Source organism: Poecilia reticulata, chromosome 16 (assembly GCF_904066995.2).
Source record: "Poecilia reticulata chromosome 16, P_reticulata-male-v2, whole genome shotgun sequence".
Taxonomy (NCBI): Eukaryota; Metazoa; Chordata; class Actinopteri; order Cyprinodontiformes; family Poeciliidae; genus Poecilia; species Poecilia reticulata.
Window position 1 is genome coordinate 23,617,754 of NC_088845.1, and position 18,390 is coordinate 23,636,143.

Genomic DNA, 18,390 nt, shown 5'->3' on the forward strand with positions numbered 1-18,390 from the left:
GTGAAGGAAAACATTGAGCGTTTCATGTTTGTGATTCCAACCTCTCCAGATGATAAGACATTGTTCATGTACTCCAGATAGGACTCATCTTTGATTTCGTTGTCGGTAAAGATGAAGCTGACACCTTTCCCCTGCTGACCAGCTGTTTTGTACAAGTTTTTAAGATCATCCAGCAAGTTAGTGGTGTTATAGGAGCTGCAACATTTAAGAAAATGCAAAATTTTTGTTAGTCAAAATTTCAGAGTAAAGGACTTGCAGCAGACTTCTTCAAATTAATTTTATATAAAAATGTGAGGAAACCTCAAATTTCAGCCCTTATTACTAGTTGATTGTCCGTGCATTAGGGACTACTGGAGTAAACTTTGTTGCTTGTAAAAAAATATATCTCTACTGGTGCATAGACAAGCATCAAAAGGAGTGATTAGCGAAAACATGGCACTTTTTTCTATTCAGTTTACGACACAGACATTTAATTTAGACATTTAGAAAAATACCTACAAAAGAAAGTAGCATTTTCTAAATACTTCTTGCACAGAAAATTTTACCTTTTTAGTAGTATGGAATTTACAAAGTAACACAAAGGAAAAACAAGATGATATTTGTGATCATTGATGATAATTGTTGTACTTACTGTTTTATATTTAATACATTTATTGACACGGTATGTAAATACATTTTGCATTTACATAATTATTAACTTAATTTGTGTTGCTGAGTTCATTTTAACTTATTTTTTGTCAATGTATAACCCTTTGTTGGTGGGTGAGTGGGAGAACCACAAGTGTTATCCTTAGGTATAACACCTTCAAATGCGAAGCGGACTTTATAATTAACATGAGAGCAAAATAACATTGCCATGATATTAACCTGTCTGCTACTCAAATCTGTCATAACAAATAATCAAGAACAAACTGTTCTGAAGAATTAACGGAGTCATAATTTAAAGATGCAAAAAGCTAAATAAATTTTCCATTTAAAACAGATTTCACGTTACCAGACTAAATAAATGTGTATGGGTCTTTTGTATGCAAGAGAAAAGAGTAAGCAGAAGAAAATAAATAAATAATGTATACATGCAGCTGAAGTGCCTGTTTCCCCTGGAGATACTTTGGCAAGTCAAAAGGAGAAAAAAAGGCTCATTCATATTAATACCAACCACCAAACCCAGTTAGAGACTTAGCCAGAGGGAAATATGATGACCACAAGTGCCCACGGGGAACATGTGGAAAAACCTTTGACAGCCGCGGACAGTAACAAAGAGAGTGAGATAAAAATAACACAATATTTATTGAGAACAGGAAAATGGAAAAAAAGAAAGTTAATAAAATAGAAGGTTGTTCTTTTCTCATAAATAAGTACCAACAGCAGATGAAGAAGGATAGGAAGGATAAACAATTGAAATAATCAGATTTCAATTGTTTTTATCACTATTCAAAAACTAAACTCAGAGGTTACCTCAGACAAAACAGATTTTTCAACTTTCTCATGCCACAGATGTTGGAAATGAATACTGAAATTGCGATAATGAGTGCGAGCGTTACCGTGTGAGGGTTATCTGGAAGGTTTTGTATCCAGCTATGAATGAGGCCAATCTGATCAGGCTCTGTTTGCCAGAACCTCCAACACCCACCAACAAGGCATTACCTCCTGGTGTCCGAATTATTCTTGATACCTGCGCACATAAACCATATGTAAACATGCAAAATAAAGATGACATGCAAGTAAAGTCATATTCAATAAGTTAAAATATTATTGATGAGCTCATTTATTTCAGTAACTCAATTCACTCAGTGAAACGCATTACATACAAGACTATTTGAGAAATTCTTCTTATAATCAGAAAAATATAATTATTCTATTACAACTAATGAAAACCAAGACATTTAATTTCTCAGGAGATTGTAACATTACTTCAGACCAATAAAAAATAAAAATAAAAATTGTTTTTTATTACAGGAATGTGGGGATAAAGACAGTGTGTTTAATACCGGAACACATGTTGCTGTTTTCAAAAGGTATTTTTATTCTGACAAACAACCCTCATCGGTGTGCATATTCTAATTTATTCAACATGATTGTATATCACAGTGGTAGGGATCTATTGAGAAATCTGTTGCTGAGCCCGTATATGAGATCCTTATGGAAATTTGTGCCATCAGTGAAACATTCAAAAGTATAAAAAAAGAAAACAAAAAACAAAACAAAAAGAAGAATAAGAAAAAAAAAGGGTAAATGAAATGTAAAAAGCTTTTCAACAGAGACATGGGCTTGCTTAAGCAAGAAGAGAGACAAAAGTGGATAACAGGAAAGCCAAATTTATTACAGCAAAACAGCTTTGCTTTATTCTTAAAGCTTTTAAACCGCATGTCATGAACATGCTAAATTTAAAAATCTGAGAGTTGGGGAAAGTTTCAATATTCTCTAGGATATTTACAGTTATACTGCTCACTTCATTTATAAGGGTTAGCTGTTTACTCATGCTAATCCCTAATATGTAATTTCTGACCTACGCAAGCATTTTGCTTTTAAGTAAATGAAGGAAAATTAAATAAATAAATAAATAAAGGGAATTCATGTTAAGCCTGTTTAACAGGTCTTACATCAAACCTGTTCCTAATATAAACAACTAACCTTTGTACGCAACACAAAATTCCTCATTGTGGCTGTAAATTAGCCTTCACGTAAAATATACAGGTTTAAATGATGGTGTAGGGGTCACGTTTGGATAGTGTTTGAAATTGTGCAAAAAAAGCAATGATCTATGTGTGACTATGTTCACCACATAACGGTTGATAATATACCTTGATCAGATGTGTCATCGCATCCTGAAAGAAGACCATGTCCATGCCAGTACCCCTGATGCTCTCATTATAATGACACAGGAACATATTTAGACGCTCCTTTAAACTCTCAAATGACTCAATAGGCTCATACACTTTGGGTAAATCAAAGTCTGAATCTTCTGGTTCCTCCCCTGTGAGAAAATAGTTTCAAAACAATACAATTAAATGTCAAAGACAGAATATGGGAAATATGCCCTAAAAAAATAATGGCACGTTCTCCTGCTTCTTCAGTACCTGTAGCTTCTGGTGCATCTCTTAAGAAGTCGACAAAGTATCTGTCTACTCCAAAATCCACCGTATTCCCGAGCTCCTCCCCCAACTCGTCTCCCACCAGCTTTGCCAGAGTTTGGTCAAACCACTCAACGTCATCAGGCATTGTGAATCTATCAGCTATCACACGTTTGCACTCGTGCTTCCACAGAGCCAGCAACACCTGGGAAATTATTGTTTTCCGTGAAGACAGAAGGTTAGCAAAGATTACTCAAATCAACTGCAAGAAAATAAAAAAAATGAAAAATAGGAGCAAAGTCAAACTGGGACATGTCTTTGAAAGGAAGGAACTGCTTTAGTCCAAAATGAGTTTGTGTATTAACTTAGAAACAAGTACCAGCCCCTGTATTCTGGTTGGTTTGTTTTGTTGACTGAATGTTATGAGTTTTGCCCCAGAGCAATCTGAGTTTGGCTGCGAGCCACAGCAGGGATGTAGGACAGTCTGAGCTAGAGTATAAATTTGACTGTGTTCAATTATTCAGTAAGGCCACATACTAATGTAGAGTGGGCCACCTCAGCAAGAACTGAATTTTAAATGCAGATATTTCTTTTTTCTGTTTAATCCATCCCTACCAAGAGACGCTCGTATGTCTCTCTAGTATTGTGAATATTTCATCTAATAGTATATCATGTCGTTTTACTGCCACTCTATATCTTTAGAGGGGATTTAAAATAGTTCTTTTTCACAGACTTCTGAATAAATCAAACCTCTGCACAGGGGCATGATGAATATACTTTACATCTAAACATGATATAAAAATCTAATTGTTAACAAGAACAGCTAGGAAGACGCAACATAAAATCCACCTCACCTGGACCGAGCTGACTACCTCGGCGGTAGATGTAAGCATCCCCTGCCATACCCTGGACAGGTCTCTCAGATTGAAGATGTAGTGAAACTTTGCAGGAGTCGGAAGCATCTTAAGCTTTGTGATCTGCCAGAGACGTCGGGTTAGAGACACCAAGCGATGCACGGTGCTCTGAACCTCGTCGCTGAACTCTCGCCGAGTGCAGAAGTAACCCTCGCCAATCACACCTGTGCAATAAGGGAACCGATTGTGGTATTATTATACATTCTTTTCAAGGATACAGGATCTAGAATGTGTTAGACCCCAAATCTTTTTTTTTTAACCAGTTTATTACGGTGTCAAAAAAATCTAAACATAAATCATTTTGAAATGACATCTCTGAAGCTTTTCACACCGTTTTACTAACCAAATATCTTATCGATGGAGGCATTGGAGGGAAGTGTGCAGTTAAAGACAGAGAACTGCCTTTTCAGCCTCTGTGGAATGTCATTGCGCCCTCCTCCTGGATGAATCATGGCTGCCAGGAACTGAACGTCAACAATATTGGTGAACTCTCCCGGCTTCTCCAGGTTGAAGAAGCCATTCTGCTCCATCAGCTGTCTGACAATCTCATTGGTCACCTAGGTACAAAAAAAGCAAAGAAGATATTACAAATTAAAACTTTATCATGAAGATTAAATGTTTGGATAGAGCCATTTCTGGAGTGATTGCTAACCTGGTCTCCCCATTCATTGATGACAGGCATGTTAATATCATCTATAAAGATTGACATTTTCTTCCCAGCAGGAGGACCATAGGTCGTCCCCATCCTCTTGTCCACGAAGCTCTCAACCGTTCTCTACAAAATAAGCCAAGGTTACTAGGGAATGTTACTAAAGACGAAGACACAAATGGAGGCGAGTGCTGACACAAAAGCAAAGTTGTTGTTTTTTTTATTCTAGAAAATGAAAATGTAATGAAGCAGTAAGTTATATTTCTATTAAGCTGTTGAAGTCTATTTTTGAAGCTATTTACCTGGAACATGAGAGGTGTAGTAGCAGAAGAGAAGTTGAGACTTTTCCCAATGTGGCTCTCAGGGTCATAATTTGACATGTAGCCTTTGATCATGACTGTCTTGGCTGTTCCTTGCTCTCCAATCAGCAAAACAGCCTTTGAAAACATTTGCATTTGAAATTAGTTTCAAATCCCCTTGAGGGAAATATCTCAATAAGAACATGCAACAATGCAAATGATGTGGAGAAGAGGCATTTACTGTCTGTTTTCACTGAGCAAACCAATCGTTTAATTTGATGACTCTGTCCTGATGTCGGTTTTGATACAGTGAGCTACTGTAGAAAACAGACATGCTTTTCGTGGGTTTGACTTGTGATTTATTTTTCACATTTTAAAGTCAAATGTTCTAGTTGCTTCTATCCTCTCCTGAGGACATTAGCATAAGCTCAATGTGCTCAGGAATAGATAAAAACATGCATTGGTTTGCAGAAATTTGATATTAAAATGAGGCTGACTAAAATTAAAGAGAAAAATTAATCTAATCCTGAGGTGTTTAGTTCCAAACACACCCAGAGGGAAGAAAAACAACAATCCAAATGAAAAAATAATTGTTTCTAATAAAATCACAGTCGATACAGTTGTTGGCATCTCTGCTTTTAATATTTTATTTAGCTGTCTATTGGCAACAAGGCAGCACATAGTTCTCTTTTATGACATATTGACAATGTTGCATCATATAGAGAATTTCTATTTATCCAATCTCTCTAGGCAGTCCAGATTCTTGGCTTCACTGTGCCCTCTTCTCTTCTTTAATATCTATTCGGTTTTCCCCCAACTGAATAAATAGAGTCAAATCTGTGATTTGATCTTTCCACACTTTTCAGAATAATTAAGCTATTCTGTGTCTCTATTTTAAGGTTTTCACACATCTTCAGCAGGGGTGCTAATAAATGTGGCTCACACGGCTTGTGCTAAACATTTCTGCCCACAGTTGTCTCTTCATCTTGTATCACATCAAAAACAAATGAAAAAAAAAACATATGCTGATGGATGAACAACCTACAGACAAATACAGTATATTGCATCTGACATTTCAGATTAGTCTTGAGGTGAAAGCTTGTTGCACACAGATATTTATCGTTTGTCGTTTTTTCTTTTTTTTTACCTTGCCTTGCTTTGCAATAGTCTGAATCAGGAAGTCTGTTCTAACATTGTCGACATTGGGGACCAAAATAGAGCTGTACTCTGGGGTGACTTCAGATGGATAAAAGTATTCTTCCACCCTGGTGTTCCAGTGAACCCAGTGGCCTGGAAAGACACACATTTTTAGAGAGAAATTATATGTGAAAATAAGCACTGAAGATGAGGAATATATTTTAAATACATCTTTTAAACATGTAATTTTATCATATGGGATAAAATTGTTGAGCTTTTGTTTTTACCTCTCTTGCTATTCTCCTCACTGTACATGATACCAGGTATGTCACTGTTCCCAATATCTTAAACTTTTTAATTAATAGTCTGACAAAGTTCTTGCTAACTGGTTGCTAACTTAAAAAAAACAAAAAACAAAACAGAACAGAACATCAAACGTATTTTCTAGCCTTTAAAAAAAAAAAAAAACAGCGTGTGAATTTCCTGACATCTGATTCCAAATATGTGTTTATACTTATATAATTACCTTCTGATGTTACATAGTAGTCAAACATGGTGTTGTCACTGGGTGAAGGAATGTCTGGCAAATTTAAACAGATTCTGTCATTTCCCCTTAGCCAGGACTCCATCTTCCTTCTGTCCTCCAGCTCAAGTAAAGCCCCGCAGCTCCACATGAGGGCAAAGACGTAAAGTCGCTCCAGGTGCTCCAAAGATAACTCACTACAGTGTTCCTGAATAGTGAAAATGTTCTTGAAAAAACGTTGCACAAGTGACTTTCACATCAAAAAGGTTAAAATTGTAAAATAATAATAAAAGAAGGGACAAATGTGTTGCTTTTATCTGTATTTTTACTCACACGTTTTCTACAGTTTGTTGCGTTTTAAACTTCTTTTACCATGGATTTTATTCATTTTCTTGACTTAGTCTTATGCCAAATAGTTCCTAACATAAAGACGACATTATGTACAGGAATGCTGGTTAACTGCCTAATTTAAAAAGGAAATACTGAACTGTCCCTCGGTTTGTTTGCTTCATTTCATACCACTGGGAAATGAAGCAAACATTTGCCTGTAAAAAATTTTTTTCCTTCATTTGCAAACATTTCACTGACTATGAAAAGCTAAAAAGTGAAAATGACCATTAAAAATTAAGGTAGGAACATATCTCATTAATTAAGAAAAAACATGTTAAGCAGATGGCAGTAGTACACTTCATGCATTGGTTAGTCATAGTGCCCTGCTTTATTGTAAAAAGGAGTCCTAAACAAACAAGCCACTGCCATCTGGTGATTGAACTACTTCGAAAGCAATACAGAAATGGCACAGGTTTCCGTTTCAGTTTAGACAAAAATTGAGCCGTTTATGTTAATCATTTGTGCTAAACAAAGTGGAAATCTATAATCTAGAGTGAAGAGTGCCCTCGGGAGCATGGTTGGTAAACACAAGCCTAATGTTAATTTGATAATGAAAATAAATCATTATCAAGTGTGCCATACTGTTTATTATTAAGGAATTGTTACATTTTTTGACGTTACTGCTCAATAAAAGATCTAAATATGGGATGCTAAGCATATGATTAATTTAAGTTTTGCTGAAAGATGGTCGTCTAGGGCAAAAGGTAAATTTGAGCTGAGTGATTTCTCCAAGGATTTCTCCAAAACGAACAGATGGCAGAGAATCAACAATTTTTAAGGTGAACTTAAGAAGCTTATCTAGTTTTATGTTTATACCGCTCTTCTGTTTTCTCTTACCAGTATAAAAAAAATTATGCTACCCATTATTCCTGCATGAAGATAAGTGTGGCTTTCTTCACATTTTCTATTAGGTTTGTGTTAAAAACGTTTCATCTTAGTTTCATCACATTGGAACATTCAGTAATGAAGATGTTGTTTGTCTGAGTATTGCCACTTCTGCAGATATTTCATCATAGATTCTCAGATCTGCGGTTTAACATAATCTTCTCTCAAGTCCTCAGGCGGTTCTGTCCCACTGGTGGTTTATCTTTTTGTTCCTAAAAAAAAAAGCTGAATTTCTTTCTTTTATTTTTCATCCGACTGCTTGAAAATTATCTTTACTACAAGTAAATCATCTAACTGGGGTTAGATGGTTTCTGTGACTTAGCTGTTGAGCTTTAACAGAAACTTAAAAATATGTACATTGTGGTTATATTTTAAAATGTATATTACCTTTGGGGGAATAAGTCCCTGCAGCATGTTTATGCATTGCATGATGACAAAGGCCTCCAACATTTCCATCTTGAACTCCAATGACTGCAAGCTGAAGCGGTACAGCTCAGAGAAGGAAGAAGAGAACAGCTTTCTCAGTACCTTTGTCTCCTGCGGAGAGCGTTTCTTCAACCAACCCTGGTAGGAGTAAACACATAGATATGAGTGGTTGACATTGTAGAAATTTGAAAATTGTTATTCATATTAGCTCAAAAATGTCAGTGTATACACTTTGGATAAATATGCCCTTAACTGTTTATAAAACTGTTGTCTGATTTTATTTTTGTGCCAAAATTTAAAAAGTGCAGCTCCAAAAGCTGGTTTGTATAAGCCATGCAGCACACTTTCTACACTCAGTCACTTTTTTAGGTAAACGCTCGCAGTACTGGCCTGGAACCTGTTTGGTCCTCAGAACTGCCTTAATTATTTGTGGTATAGATCCTATGAAGAATCAGAAAACAATCCTGAGTAATTTGGATCTATATTAAACATGACAGCATCAAGCAGTTGCAGCAGATTTGTTGACTGCATCTCCATGGTGTGAAAGGTGTGCTGTAACGAGTGGCTATTTGAGCTACAATTGCCTTTCTATCATCTTAAAGATCTGATATGTCTAATCTGAAATTCTACAATCATTCAGTAGAAAGGGTTTAAGTTGCTTTGGAAAATACAATTCAAGATAAATAATTTACCTCCAGAATGGGGCTCCAGCTGAGAACTGAGGAGCTCATGAACACCATGCCATTACGTGACACGGTGGCTGGAGAAGCATTGTCAATGTTATGTGGCTCAAAAACCACCTTGCAGTTGGGCGCCATCGGTATGCGGTCTCCATTTGCCAATGTCAGAGTTTTATTGTCGTCCAAAACAGAGTTTAAGTTTTCAATCCAAATGGCATCAACAGGTCCATCCAGTACGATCCAAATGTGCTCTCCTAAAAGAAAAATATGTGCTTGTGTGAATACAATTACATAAATAACATGTTTCACCTATTCAAAAACAAAATATCTGAGAGGCCCCAAAACCTATGGGATCTGGGGTACTACCCTGGTAAGTTCGGCCCTGCTGGTCAATTTAATTTATTTTAGGCTTTTCTTTTCTTGGACAATTTAATGCACTATCAAAGGCTCTTAGGGTACAAGGAGCAACATGGTGTTGGGGTCCTCAACCGTTTCTGAACTGTCAATAAGGGAAATTATTTTTGCATGACAAAATTTTCTGACCTTTTTTTGCTCTCAAAGTTTTCCTCCAAAGTGTAGAAAAGATGCCATCAGTCCAGTCATTCGTGGCTACATCCAGTCTTCCAAACATCTGAGGAGCAGTGATGGCTTTGGGGTTCATACGCATTTCTCTGTGCGGTTGACCACACTCTGCACGGAGAACATGCTGACCAATTACTTTTCTGTAGTTATAAAGCACTGATGGTTTCCTGTATGCTAAACTTTGAAGTAACAGGTTTTTTTGGCCACAAGAGACATGTGTGTCTCTATACAATTCAACTCATTCAGCACATCAACATGGCAATTGATTACTCATGTTACATGAATAGTTTGGAAATTTCCAAGAAAGGATATGTTAAAAAATGTAAGAATAGTTAATATAAGCAACTGGATTAAGTGCGACATCAAAGAAAGAAAAATGATGGCAGAAAAAAGTGAAAACACAAAAGTCAAAAACTTCATCAGTTAACCAGTATAGTAGGTGTTACAAAATCTCACCTGTCATAGCTTTCATCAGGGTATGTATACAGGTGGTTTTTCCTGCTCCGCTTGGTCCGAGGGCCATCATACCATGTCGAACTCTCTGGGTCTCAAACAGCTGAATAACCTTTAGCTTCCAGGGAGAATGGCAGATCAGACCTGCATCTTCAACCTGCAGCAGCAAAAAGTGAGCAATAACTTAAACTGTGTGTAGATTATGTGTTTTAGATGATGGCATTATCATTTGTTATTGTATTAAAAATTCTAATTCACTGAGAAGTTGACATTTTTGCAGCAACAATGACAAAAACTGTAATCCATGGAATACACACATTAAAAGGGAACATTTTCAGACTTAACATTTTATTGTATCTCTAAATGATTCCCCCTGTATTTAGTTTTTGTGAAGAGACTAAGTTCCTTGACACATGGCGTCATTGCATCCCTTTGGGTGCTGTAGTGTTTTGATGCCCTTAAGGATGACATGGGAAGTACAGTGGTCTTACAATTCACTCAGCCTCTTTATTCCTCCTGCCTTTAGTTTTCTTTTTCAGTGTCTTGTTTTACAATCCCATTATTCCTTTAATACTTATCTCAACTTTTTCCTTAAAAATGTTACTTTTCAGTGCCTAGAAACAAACTCCTTGCTTTGCCCTCCTACCTGTTTGTCAATGGCAACTTCTAGGTCAGGGTAGCCCACTTTATCAAGCTTGATGCCAGGAAAGAGGTCTTCAATCAAGCTCAGAAATAGGGGCTCATCTTCATCAATCTTATAAAAAAAAAAAAAACATAAAATCATCTACATTTACTCAACAGCAACAAATATTTATGTTTTGTTCATGAAAAACATTTTTTCTTAAGTTTTTTTCTCCAATGTTGTTCAAATAAAAAATAACATATTTCAGCTACTACAATATTTACTGGGTTCTTTCCAAACTGACCAGTTTGGACAGGTTCATGTCTCTCAGAACCCTCATGACAATGGTGGACTCTGTGTCAGTGGGGTTTGCCCGCTTGGCTGCCCCCAGTGTGCGCAGCACTGACAGGATGTTTCGTAGGCCAAAGTCATAGTGAACCTGAGCAATGACAAAAAACGGCTGTTATGCAGAGCAGATGTTAATTATAATCATGAGTAATAGTACCTTCAAAATTTTAAGCAGTTTCTATATTCAGTCAAGATCTTTTACCCTTCTTGAATCACATGTAAATGGCAAAATATTATGAATTAGAAAAAGATAACCAATATTGACCACATATGACAAATGTTATGTAAAGTCTTTCATTCACCTTTGGCATGGCTTGTACAACTTTTTACCTGTTTCGAAAGCTGCTCTTCACACAACTTGTAAAGCGTGAAGAATTTGCGAGCCAACTCCATGTTGTCTATAAATCCACAACTGGCCAGTTTTACTCTAATAATGATCTGGCGGTCAGGAACCATCATGGCTACAGATCGGAAGTTGATTTTTAGGTTTTCTGGAAGCTCCTGGCGACCTGCATAACCCGGGTTCTAGTTATACAGAACAAAAAGAATCCGTAAACCAAGAGTGAATAATGTTATATACATGGATATACAATAAAATATACATATATATTTCAGATCTTAATTGTAAAGACAACAACAAAAAAATTGTACGGATATAGGAACAATACAAGCATCAAAATAGGGAGCTTAATACTTACATATTGAATTACATTCTCTATGTATAGCAATGCATTTTACCATTTATAAACCCTTTAAAATTATTGGACCCTTGGTAAAGATATTCAAAAAAATCTTCAAATAAACTCATCTTTTATTGCAATAGCATGTTCTCCCAACAAAAAAAGCCCACAATTATTCTCTATTAGAAAATTGTTGAGCTTTTGTTTTTACCTCTCTTACTTCTCCTCACTGTACATGATACCAGGTATGTCAGTTCCCATTACCTTAAACTTTTTAATTAATAATCTGACAAAGTTTGATAAGGAGCAACTGTCTTATGATTTGCCTAAAACTGAATGGCATCTACTCTTCCCTTTCCCATTTTAAACATATACTAAGAGAAATTACCCTCAATGTCATGTTAATAGTGTAAATAAAAAGCTCAAATAGACCAATTAACTTAAAATACTTAAAGCACAAATTCTAAAATGGTTCAGCCACATTTATAAGATTTATTAGTGGTCCCACCTGCTGTGGTTTATAGCAATAACAAAAATGTACTCGATAGGGTGGATATGTGCCATTTTTTGGAGTGAGGTTGAGTGACTGCAATAAATTTTGAAGTTACTTTACAATTTTTTGGCACATATTTATCCAAACCACTAGTAAATGTGGAGAGCTCCATATATAACAACACACAAAGTCTTCATCATAGAGCTTATGTAATCAAGGATGAAGATACAATTTTTGAATCCCGGAAATCCAGTTTCTTCTAGCTAGTGTTCTGGCTTTTATTCCCAAAGGACACAACTTAAAGCATCTTCTTTTTTTTTACATAACTTGTCTTTGATTATTACACACACACACACACACACACACACGCACGCACACACACACACACACACACACGCACACACACACACACAGAGAAAGAGCAAGAAAGACATAAAGTTATCTTTAACCACACTAATGCTGCTGTGTTTATCTAATAAGATGTATTGAGTCTGCAAAAAAATGGTGGACCCTGTTTAAATGTGACAGAAGCTAAGACCTATTTAAAACTACTCATTTCTCATTCAGTCCCTCAGTTTGTTATTGATCGTATAATTTCAAATGAAGGCCGTGCCTCCGGGGTGGAATAAAATTTGAATTTATGCTGTTAATTCAGCTTTTAAATTATGGAATTGTTTAATTCTGGCCAACCATGCAACAATTTAAAGGGGGCATATTTTCTTTACTTTTACTGCTCAAAAGTCTTCAGCCAAATCCATAAACAAAGCTTGAATTTCAAATGTAATTTCTACATGGACTGTAGTTAAGAGAATTAACTGAAAACATGTATCACAAAACATTCCTCGTTTTGTGAAGGGATTATAAAATATATTCTAATTCTAACTTCACATCCCCTAAACCAGTTAAAAGGTAAATTATTATGGAGAGTAAAATCCACGACAATTCTTTGGAAATGCTAACAATCAGAAGTTATAGTAGCAATTTATAGCATTATTATTTGGCTTCATGCCTTACTTTATGTTCTCCCACAAAGAAGCATAGCTTGCCTTAGGGAGGGAGTTCAACAGAAAAGATCTGCCTGGACTGCAAAACAGAGCAGGATCAATACCAAGCTGGACATTGATCAAATCAGACAGATTGAAAAGGACAAAAAAGTTAGGTTAGCAGACAGCTGAGTTTGAGTAAGCCAGAGCACTATAAGAAATTTAGTCACTGATCTTTTTCAGTTGACTTGCCAGATAACGCCTTGTTGAACTGAGTCACAAGGGATCGCTGACATTATCAAGTTCGGTAGTTTTACCTACCATGGTAAGGAAGATGCCAAACTCAGGATTCATGTCAACATTGTCTCCATCAGTGAAGACAAAGTTTTTGCGGCGCTCTTTTTTGCATGTAAGAACTATTGCAATCTGCTGGGCTGCCACCGACAGAACAGGGAGGTCAATGCGATTGAATTCATCAAAGCATCCCCAAGAACCAGACTGAGCCAGACCTAGAAATAACACAGAGCTTAGTCATTCTGTTGTTATTATTAAAAGTCATTTGTAAAAAAAAATAAATAAATAAATTTGGAAACCTTTTTAACTATTACATGCATTATTCAGCTTTGTAATATTTACCCTTGAATATTCTTCCCAAGCCTCTGAAATCCATCTGGTCAGAGCAATTGAAGACCACAACATATTTGCCCAGACAGCGACCCATGTCCTTTATGGTCTCAGTCTTACCTAATAAGAAAAATAAAATAACTCACTTCCAAAAATTGAAATACACAAGAGGGTTCACAAGTATTTATGCCATTTGACATTATTCACGTTTTGTGAACTTACAACCAAAAACTTCTATGTATTTCATTGTTTTTTGTGCTCAACCAACTCAAAGTTGAGCAAAAAAAGTGATGCTTTTACAAATAGTTTGCCTGAAAAGGTGTAATTAAAAAAAAAAAAAACTGTAAAAGACGGCAAAAGAAAACTGTTTTGTGTCATTTTTATGTCAAACTGTTGCAATGACTATGTTCTATCGAAGACTATTGAATCTGTTCTCTATGTGTCTCAGTCTGACTGCACTGAGCCCTCCCTTGTGTCTGTGAAGTCTTTCTGCACTTTATATATATGTATACAGAAGGTCTCCTTTGCCAGAGCTCAAATCTCTCTTTTTGCTCACAATCCCTCAATCTCAGTTCCCTGCTCTGCTGTCTTTAACAAGTTTGAGCTTGTGACAGCGTTCTCACTACAAGTGATTGTTGGTCATTTCAAGCCCACGCAGCCTCCGGACGATACTGTCCCTAACTGACTAATTAAAAAGGTTTTACTCACAATTGCAACTCTGATTCTCAAACTGGTAAATTAGTTTGCTGTAGGGTGTGGTCCCTAGGGATTTTAAATATGCAGCAATAGAGAAGAAAACAGCACTAAATCCCACAGCTCTTACTACTTACAGGTCTATCTCCAAATTACCTTTTCTTTTGAAAGTTCTTCAAATAAATAGTGCGCAGTCAATTAATGGGCTTTCTGAAGAGAATAATTGTTTTAGAGATTTGCCCATCCTAGATTTAATTCCACTAAACCTTCCCTAAGAATAATCAAGGACCTTCCTCACTGATAACACATTGTGCAGGCTAGATCTTTGTGTTTATCACAGTGCCATGTCTGTAACCATGCTGTTATTTCAGTCTTACCTGTGCCTGCAGGACCAGCAGGAGCTCCACCCATGCTCATACCAAGAGCCTGAGCTAAGGTGATGTAACATCTGAGCAAAAAACGGCAAACACAAATATACAAGTGTCAATTTTCCCAGTAAAGAAAGCTTTTACAATCAAAAGATAATGCACACTTAAAAACACTTTTTTCTCTTCGCTTTGGTTAAAATCACTCAAATAATGATCCTCCACAGGAATGCTAAATGTCAAATATTTGCCAAAAGATAATTACAATCTACTACAAATGATCTCTAGAAATATATTTTTTAAAACTGCATAAAACAGTTTCTTTTTTTATGATCTTCTTATCCAAACCTGTTTTCTCCCATTATAAATGTACCTTTATAAACTGAAAGAGTTGAAGGAAAAATGAGGAACAGGGAGATGATGTTAACAATAAACAGTGGCTGTCACAATGAGGAAAACACTAGAGCAGAACACAAATGGGGGAAATGAATAAGATACTGGCCAAGGCAATAAAATAAAGTACCAGAAGAAATAAAAGCATCAGAGCTGCTTTGGTGCTTCCGGCCACGAGGCCCTTGTGTCACTTCTTTGGAGAGCTACTGTCAGATGTCTGCTTGTAGTTCCCTCCATGCTGCTGTCCTTTCACATCTTTGTCTCACTGTCTTGTCCCATGTTTCTTTCTGAGTCTCCTTACATTTTTCTCTGACTGTCTTTCTCTCCCGCTGTGCTTTTGGTAGTTAGTCTGGTGCTTGTTGGTGCATTACTGCCTCCCCTGCTTGGTCTAATTGCTTTCCTGTCTCTCTCTGTCAGTCACCTTGTCTGCCAGTGACAGGGGTGGTGATCACCATAAAATAATGCCCAACAGTAACCTATAATTAATTTCCCCAGTTTTCTCATTTTTAAACGGTTCAACATTTAACATGTTTAAATGATTGCAAATATTACACCACTCTTAAAAAACCTCTTGGAAGTTTTTGTTTTTTTCCCCTGATCTGTCAAAAATTATAAGAGCTTTTAGCACCACACCAAAGGTCAAACTTTTTGATTTCTGTCAACATCACTGATTGGCTGGCATATGCTATGCAAATATGTTTGCACCCTTGACAAAGATGCGTAAAAATCCTTCAGATAAATTAATAACTTACTGGAGTGACATAATTTCTCAATGAAAATTCAAGAAAAATCTAACCTTTAATTTGAAAACAATTATTCAATGGAGGAATAACTGTTTTGTACAGCACCTCTCCAATACCATTCCACAAGGTTGGAGAATATAGTTGGAGCATATCTCTTCTAATCGTCCACACTCCTTTGTCCTCTCAAATGCTTTCTTGTCGTCTGGTTATCCCGTAGTAACATGTTAGAAGATTGATGCTTTTGAGTTAGCCATGAGTTTTTATCTTTATACTTTTGTTTAACTTTTCTCTCAGTAATTGTTTTTCTCGGTCGTGCTGTCATTCACCTGTCAAACGTGACATTTGATGTCTGCTATCGACTGACAGTATGTGGATAAAAACAGATATTATGCAGCCAAAACTATCTGATGACTCCGGTTTGAATTTGTAATAGTTTTGGCTACATATCATATCTCTTAATATATTTGTGAGTGTGTGTCTCGTTTCATTTGTGTACTTTTACCTGTCAGTCAAAGGTGTAATGACAAGTCTTTCTGTGCAACCCAGGAACTCATTCTGGTAAACAAAGCATACATCGGTGATGTTGATGATCATCTTGTCTGAGTCCTCATTGAAGTAGAAACGGCACTGCTTCAGCCACTCAAAGTCAGTGGGGCTTTTGACATGCAACCGGCACTGTGAGGGTAAAGGAAACAACAAAAAGACAAAGGGATCAGACATGAAATGATAGTGAAAATGTCACAAAAAGCGAAATAAAGAAAAAACACTGTTGTAGACCTTCAGGCTTAAGGTAATGTGATGTGAGACTGGAGGAAAGGCAGGAAGCCCGAGAAAGCGTTGTGAGAAATAAATGATAAAAATAGAAAGATTCAGGGCAAAGTTGTGTGAAAGTAAATCAGAGGTAAATGAGAGGCAACAGTTATAGAGAATAATTTATTTATAACCTTTATTCGACCAAATTAAAGAACATCATCTGTGCTGCCTGGACAGTGATTGGTCATTACACCATCAGCATCCACAACAACTCTTTGATGATACTTGTAGTTATGACAACCTCTCTCTTTGCAATAAATAAAGTATTCTTTATATGAATTTGATGAATATAATTTAAGTCAGACAGATGACATGAATACATACATTAGTTTCATTCAATAAAAGTAATAAAAGAAAGTCTTAGTAAAAAAATTCAATATATCCTGTAAAACTGCAGTAATTTAGCGTGTAGTTAGCAACAATAGAAAGGCAGTCCTTTCTATGTGTTTTACCATTACCTAGAGCCATTAATAATGCCTTGCGGTATCTTGACAGAAACCTTCCTCTTTTACAGTTACATTTGGTAGACTGCCAACAGAGCCATTAGGAGTCTGAATAGACAATGTTCACGTCAGTTCTGAAGAGTTGTGGATGTCTTCAGCAATCTGTTCTAATTACACACATAGTTGAGTATACTTTATGGCCTGCCCTGTAAATGAACTGAGTTTACTTTGCTTTTATAAATCCATTATTACTCACCAGATCATCAAATATGTCCCTCTGGTGAACATGGATCGTTATGAGGGTCTCGTATTTGGTCCTCTCTACAGCTTCCAGATCTCTTGTGGTCATGTCAATTAGTGTGTTGAGCAAATCCAAGAAAAGCTGGTTGGTTTTTGACATAATGCGGCGATCATATCGGGCATTGGTAAGAGCCTCTTCAGCGTCTCTTGTCCATATCATTTGGATACCAAGCAAGCCCACCTGCACCAAGAATATTATATTCTTAAAGAAGTGCAAGTGACATAGTTAAAAAGAAAAGGAAAATCACCTTTTGTATATTTTATATAAATGTAGCGTCCTAGGGTGTGATTTTGGGGTTCAGCATTTATCTAAAAATGATTGTGCTTTAACTTACTTGAGCAGAGAAAGAGTTTAAGAATTCGATAAGCTGGAAGCCAGAGTCCTGGATGGACAGAGCAGCCTGTCGGATCACCAGGTGCAATGACCACTGGGACTCCTTCAGCAGAGCATTCAGCCACACTTCAACATTCCCTTCAGCCATGACAGGACGCTCCAGCTCCACAGTTTCCCCCTCACGCGATGACACAGCAAGAATCCGGTCATATATCTGAGACAGATGAATTATATTTCATAAAGACATGTTTTAACGCACATTTTCTCTTTATTCTCTATAATCAATTTCTATAGAATTTGTGCATTATACAAGCTGTTTTACTACATGAGTTAGTTATGAAGAATGTAGTTGTTTTCTTAACACTCTATGCATGCAAAAGCATGTAAACCTCTTTTTTTGCATACAAAAGCCTTTATTTTTTGAGGATTTATGTGCAGCACTATCCAGTGTGACCAATAACCTTCAGATGTCACATCGCTTCTAAACTGTAAAGAATCTATATGAACACTAAGAAGACTGAGGAACACGCTGGACAGGTCAGATGTA

The 18,390-nt window shown here is 36.5% G+C and overlaps 1 protein-coding gene across 1 annotated transcript in view; it reads right to left on the bottom strand.

Annotated features, from left to right (window-relative positions):
• The window catches only part of dnah5 (dynein, axonemal, heavy chain 5), an 81,265-nt gene that overhangs the window by 40,548 nt on the left and 22,327 nt on the right, over positions 1–18,390 (bottom strand). Inside the window, exons 37-59 of the mRNA XM_017309635.2 lie at positions 17,845–18,057; positions 17,466–17,690; positions 16,456–16,628; positions 14,830–14,900; positions 13,772–13,879; positions 13,457–13,644; positions 11,310–11,504; positions 10,936–11,070; positions 10,656–10,763; positions 10,013–10,166; positions 9,518–9,664; positions 8,987–9,228; positions 8,256–8,432; positions 6,597–6,801; positions 6,081–6,223; positions 4,937–5,071; positions 4,638–4,760; positions 4,329–4,542; positions 3,926–4,149; positions 3,078–3,276; positions 2,802–2,974; positions 1,542–1,672; positions 42–195 (exon numbers count right to left, since the gene is read on the bottom strand). Coding sequence (XP_017165124.2) covers positions 42–195; positions 1,542–1,672; positions 2,802–2,974; positions 3,078–3,276; positions 3,926–4,149; positions 4,329–4,542; positions 4,638–4,760; positions 4,937–5,071; positions 6,081–6,223; positions 6,597–6,801; positions 8,256–8,432; positions 8,987–9,228; positions 9,518–9,664; positions 10,013–10,166; positions 10,656–10,763; positions 10,936–11,070; positions 11,310–11,504; positions 13,457–13,644; positions 13,772–13,879; positions 14,830–14,900; positions 16,456–16,628; positions 17,466–17,690; positions 17,845–18,057 — 3,837 coding nt within the window. The remainder of the gene's footprint in view (positions 1–41; positions 196–1,541; positions 1,673–2,801; positions 2,975–3,077; positions 3,277–3,925; positions 4,150–4,328; positions 4,543–4,637; positions 4,761–4,936; positions 5,072–6,080; positions 6,224–6,596; positions 6,802–8,255; positions 8,433–8,986; positions 9,229–9,517; positions 9,665–10,012; positions 10,167–10,655; positions 10,764–10,935; positions 11,071–11,309; positions 11,505–13,456; positions 13,645–13,771; positions 13,880–14,829; positions 14,901–16,455; positions 16,629–17,465; positions 17,691–17,844; positions 18,058–18,390) is intronic.